At 50.3% G+C, this 5,235-nt stretch overlaps 1 protein-coding gene across 1 annotated transcript in view; it reads right to left on the bottom strand.

The window, feature by feature from the left end:
• Positions 1 to 4,742, bottom strand: part of CKAP2L (cytoskeleton associated protein 2 like) — a gene marked incomplete at its 5' end in the record, with an annotated part of 6,651 nt that extends 1,909 nt beyond the window's left edge. Inside the window, 4 exons of the mRNA XM_010174574.2 lie at positions 923 to 1,115; positions 1,538 to 2,655; positions 3,011 to 3,077; positions 4,676 to 4,742. Coding sequence (XP_010172876.2) covers positions 923 to 1,115; positions 1,538 to 2,655; positions 3,011 to 3,077; positions 4,676 to 4,742 — 1,445 coding nt within the window. The remainder of the gene's footprint in view (positions 1 to 922; positions 1,116 to 1,537; positions 2,656 to 3,010; positions 3,078 to 4,675) is intronic.
• Positions 4,743 to 5,235: the final 493 nt, after the last annotated feature.

A 5,235-nucleotide genomic window follows, 5' to 3' on the forward strand; every position in this document is an offset into this window, starting at 1 on the left:
CACCAGGGATGTACCTCAAGCTGTGAGGTCCACCGGGGACGTACCTCAAGCTGGCTCAATCAGCCTCGGCTGCTACTGCAGAAATTCCTGCTACAGACTGATCTGCCAGGTCCCAGGACACTGGCAATGACACACAAGCCCCACGACCACGTGTCGCTCTGTTTCTCTCCACCTCGCTGTGTACCTTTGGCCTATCCGTAACTCCACGAGGACTTTTACTTTTCCTAGTCATGGTGTTACACCTCTGACAACTGCAGGCAAGCAAGCAAGAATTCTTGCTCCAAACCCCTGTGCTGTTGGGGGGACATGGCCCTCATCTCCTGGGATGCTCCAGGAGAATCACAGAATCACAGCATGGTCAGGGTTGGAAGGGACCTCAGATGATCATCCAGTCCAACCCCCCTGCCAAAGCAGGTTCACCCAGAGCAGGTTGCACAGGGCTGCATCCAGGTGGTTTTAGAATCTCTCCAGAGATGGAGACTCCACCCCCTCCCGGGGCAGCCTGTCCCAGGGCTCTGGCGCCCTCACAGGAAAGAAGATTTTCCTTCAGTTTGTGTGGAAAATTACCTCCTGATATACGCTTACTACCAACACAAGGACACAGGTGGGACAAAAAAACGGTGGGATACTGAACCCCAGTCAGTTGGGAAGCTCCATGACTGGAGGGCAGAGGACAAGGCTTCCATCAGAGACACAGAGCAACATCACTACCAACCACCACCGACAGACAGGGCGATGCTGGGCCCTACACTTGCCGTTATTGAACTTCATCAGGTTCCTCTGCACCCAACTCTCCAGCCTGTCCAGATCTCACTGAATAGCAGCACAGCCTTCTGGTGTAACAGCCATTCCTTCCAGTTTAGTGTAAACAGCACTAAAGGAGAAGAGGAGCCCACTCAAGCAGCTCCTCTGCCATTCCCACCTCCTCAACAAGCTGCAGGCACTCAGTTAATATGTTGTTGATCTTTTCCAGGCAGAGCTGCTCTGGTTTCTCTTGCTTCTCTTTCTCCTTGACATTTCTCCAGGACAGCTTCATTGCCTGTTTCTGAAGCAGCATCATAGGTGGCCGCTTGTACGTCTTGCCTTTGGATGCCAACCACTCCTCCAGCTGTTTCCTGTCAAAGGATCAAGGGATCACTGTTACCACCCCAGCAGACAGCCAGCACTTGCCAGGCTACTGTTTTCTCTTGGAATCTTCCTCTAGCCAACTTCAGCTGCTCAGGAAGAACCAGTACATCTATCCTAAAAATGCATCCAAGCTCTAGGCTGAGAAAGGAAAACTCTCTCTGCCTTGAAGATAAAAAAGGAGAGCAGCCACATGCTCTCCTCCCGCTTGCTGAATTGGTGGGAGAGGAACTCAGGGTACCAACAAATCTCATCCCCACCCTTCTCTTTTGGGACATCAAGCTCCAAGCAGGCATTCACTGATATGGAGACTTTGGAGCCTCTTTCCAGCAGGTTGGTGCTAGTTCACTCAAACACTTTAAACTCTGCTGTCCCCTGGAGGTGAGGACAGTCGGCCAAAGCTGCTACTTACTTACGATCTGCAGCTGATGGGGTCTTGGGAACACGCCTTGCCTGTATTCCACTTGTCTTTGGCAGCTCTGGTTTAAGCCTCTCTCTCTTACTCTTAACATTGCTCTCAACTGCTTGAGTTTTGGAGCTGTGGTTTTGGGCAACTGTCACTAGTGACGTGGCTGTGGGTCTGGGAGGCACCACCTTCACATCCTTCCTATCCATCTCCCTTTTAGCCATGGGCCTTTGCCATTGAGCCATGACGTCTGGTTTCAGGCTGGATTTCAAGTTTGTGGTCCCCTGGGACCTGCTGGAAGCTGGATGCTTTGTGGAAGATCTTTTCAGTTGGGGGGGTCTACTGTGGTCCTTAAAACCTCCCAGTGGACGTGTGAAGAGCAGGTTTTTTTCTACGGGTTCCCTTGCTGTATTAGTTTTTTCCTGGTTTGCCCCCATTTTTTTATGTAGCAAGTTAGTAGAAGCAGTAAGTAACCGAGGGGGCTGCAACGGCTGAGTTTTGACGCTTGGTTTTTGAGACGTGCTCTTTGAGCTTGGCAGGGTTTTCCTGAATTTATCCTGAATTGGCTCTTCCTTAGCCTGGCAGCTATTCATTCTGTCCTTCGGGCCTGTGACAGTTCTTGACATCATGGCTGAGCTTTGCTTATGAGCCAAGACTCTCTTGTTCCCGAGATTGTTCCCATCAGACTGAAAAACTCTGTTCAGCCCAGGGTGCACAGAGGCTTGTGCTCGGATGTTTTCTTTGTTGCAGGCCAGCCTGTCCTGCAGGTCCTCACTTAGGGAGCAAGATGCCCCAGGAGGCAGATGGTCACTTCCAGTCTGAGATGTTGCAGCAGTAACCTGTGCAGGTTTCTTGTTCTTTTCTGGATTTAGGTGACCACAGGCTGAATTTGGGAGCCTCCCTCTGGGCTGCGTAGGGTGGCTCGTGCTTGGCACGAGCCCCAGGGGAAGCTTTGTGCTCTTCCTTGGCTGCTCTGGATGTACCACTGCTGCTCTCTGGGATGTATTTGAAGACTTCTGCTGAGCAGCGTGGCCAGTGTGCCATGTGGATTTGGCACCAAGCTTGCCATCCCTCTGAGCGCCCTTCGCCACATTTCTGAGAGCATCCTTCTTGTTCCTGTCAACCTGGAGAGACAAAGCGAACCTCAGCCTCGAGGAAACCTCAGCTTGGTCAAACCCTGACAACTTGCTCCTGCCCCAGCCCTGCTAGCCCAGGGGAAGTCCACGCAAAGGCCCACGGTGACAAAGCAGTTGTCTACAGAACAATAACACAACACCCATCAGCGCATGGACAAAGGATGAGTTTCCCACACTAAGTTCCCCTGAAAAATAATTAGTTGATTTATTGCCAGCTATTTAACAATCTGCTGACTGTACCCCACTGGGGTAATGAACTCACCAACCTGATTTGGGTACCCCGTTCTGCCCAGACTCGCTTCAAGCGTGAAATACAGAACTAAACTTAAAGATTTCTGCTTACATGCTCTGGTTTAGAAACTGGTTCTAAGGGTGGATTCAGGCGATTCGTCTGGTCCTTTAGAAAAGGTCTGTAGGAAGTCAAACAATGTATCAGGTTATTTAACAGCTGTTGCAGAAAAGGTTAAATATCTAAAATGCTGCTGGGTGTCAGTCAGAAGAGCTTATGAGAAAGTTTGGGAAATCAAAAATCTGTCAAGGAAGTACCACATAATAGGTAATTCTTTTGCATGGCAACAGAGAAGCAACACAAAACATTCACATCAAAGTTTGTCACAAAACCGACAGCTTCCACTGACAACGCAAGTAACCAGAATGGTCCCTGCAGGCAGGGGGGCTGGCAGGCAGGAGACCACAGCAGGTTTGGAGGCTCCTGAGGCTGCTGCCCCTGCCTGACTTCCCGATTTGCCCCACATGCTGCAGGCAGCTGAGGTGCATCTGACTCAGCTGCTGCCATGCCGCAGGTCACAGTGGTTTCCCAGAGCACATCAGCCAGCGTTTCCTCTGCCATGGTGAGCCACAGCGCTGCTGCGGCCAATTCACCAGCCCCTCAGCTGCCCAGGCACTGGCAGCGAAGCGGAGAACTGGGGCAGCAGACCTGGCTTGTCAGCTCCTCCATCCTGTCCTGCTTCTCCTCCTCCCTGAACTGGACCCCTCTGGCAGCAACCAGCTGCAGGGTTCTCCCACCCCTCTGCTCTGGAGCTAGCAGCTCAGCCATTAGGAAAGATTAATGCTTGTACACATATCTTTCTGCAATGAAAAAGCCCGGAGTGTTAGGATATTGTCTTCTATTCTATACAAGTGGTGTCCTAATGCCATAAAGAAAGATCATGGATCTTCTAATTTCTATTCTATTAGTGGTGTTTTCCAAAGCCTGGCACCAGGGACTGGTTTCTTCTTTCTGGTCTCTCCTTCCCTTTATCTTCTCCCCACAGAGAAGTTTTATGGCTTTCTTTGTACTACAATGTCATGAGAAATAGCAGTTGCAACAGGGAATCATTCAAATGTTCAGGATTGCCAAGTGCATCAGCAGTTTCAATTAAAAGCTTTGCAGAAAGGTACCTCGCTACCCACAGCCTGCAAGCCGCTGTTGCACATACAGCGACATAACTGCAGGCAGCCCGGCTCCAGAGGAAGCGAGCGAGGCAGTGAAGGAGTCTCAGAGCCAGGTAACTCATTTAACAGGCGATTGTATCTATTTCCTTTTAAATTCACTGAAAATGCCCCTTCCTAATATTCATCTATCCCAGAAGGCCACTAAAAGCTGACACTGAAAAGCAGTGGTGAGATTTGAAGAGACCCAGTTACGAAACCAAGTTATTGGCAAAAAGTTCTGTCAGACTTTTGCTCTCTGACAAGAGCTGCGATGAGAAAGTTTCAGAGAGACTCAGAAAATACCCAGAAGAGACAATGTCAACCAGCAGGAAACACCAACACTGAAACCATCCCTTTGCTCCTGCTGCCAGTAACTCTGCTGCATGCTGCTGGGGCAGAGCTGTCCCTGGTCACTGCCTTGACAGTGAGGCACTGGGAGGAGTCGATTCTCTGTATGCTAGTGAATCGCTGCGGAGAGAAGGCAGACACTGGCAAGCCGGGAAATCAGCTTTACCTCAGAATTACTGAGTGATTTAGGTCAGAAGAGTCCAAGCCCAACATCCTCCTGACTTACTTTGCACTTGAGTATTTTGGCTTTTCATTGGCTGCGAGGTACATCTGAAGCTGTCTTCTCTGCTCTTCTGCAAAGAGATGATAGGAAAATGTAGTGCCCATACCACAACCTCGGTATTTGGAGTGCCAATAAGAATAGATTTCTTTTACATTCACAGCATTACCATGTGGGTCCCCCATTCTCCCCACCTGAGCCTGGCAATGCTGTTCACAGAAAATCCCAGAGTGTTTCCACACGTGATATTGCCTAGCAGCTCATTGGCACATAAAGACCAGAACTCTCCAATGCTCACGGTGTGATGCTGCTGAAAACCTCAGTTCATGGAATCATAGAATGTTGTGAGTTGGAAGGGACCCATAAGGATCATCCAGTCCAACTCCTGTCCCTGCACAGGACAATCCCAACATTCACACCATGTCCCTCAGGGCCTTGGCCAAATGGTGCTGGAATCTTGTCAGGCTTGGTGCCATGAGCACCTCCCTGGGGAGCCTGTTCCAGTGCTCCACCACCCTCTGCCTCAAGAACCTTTTCCTCATGGCCAACCTCACCCTCCCCTGCCA

This window comes from Antrostomus carolinensis, unplaced genomic scaffold (assembly GCF_000700745.2).
Source record: "Antrostomus carolinensis isolate BGI_N321 unplaced genomic scaffold, ASM70074v2 scaffold30078, whole genome shotgun sequence".
In the NCBI taxonomy this organism is placed as follows: Eukaryota; Metazoa; Chordata; class Aves; order Caprimulgiformes; family Caprimulgidae; genus Antrostomus; species Antrostomus carolinensis.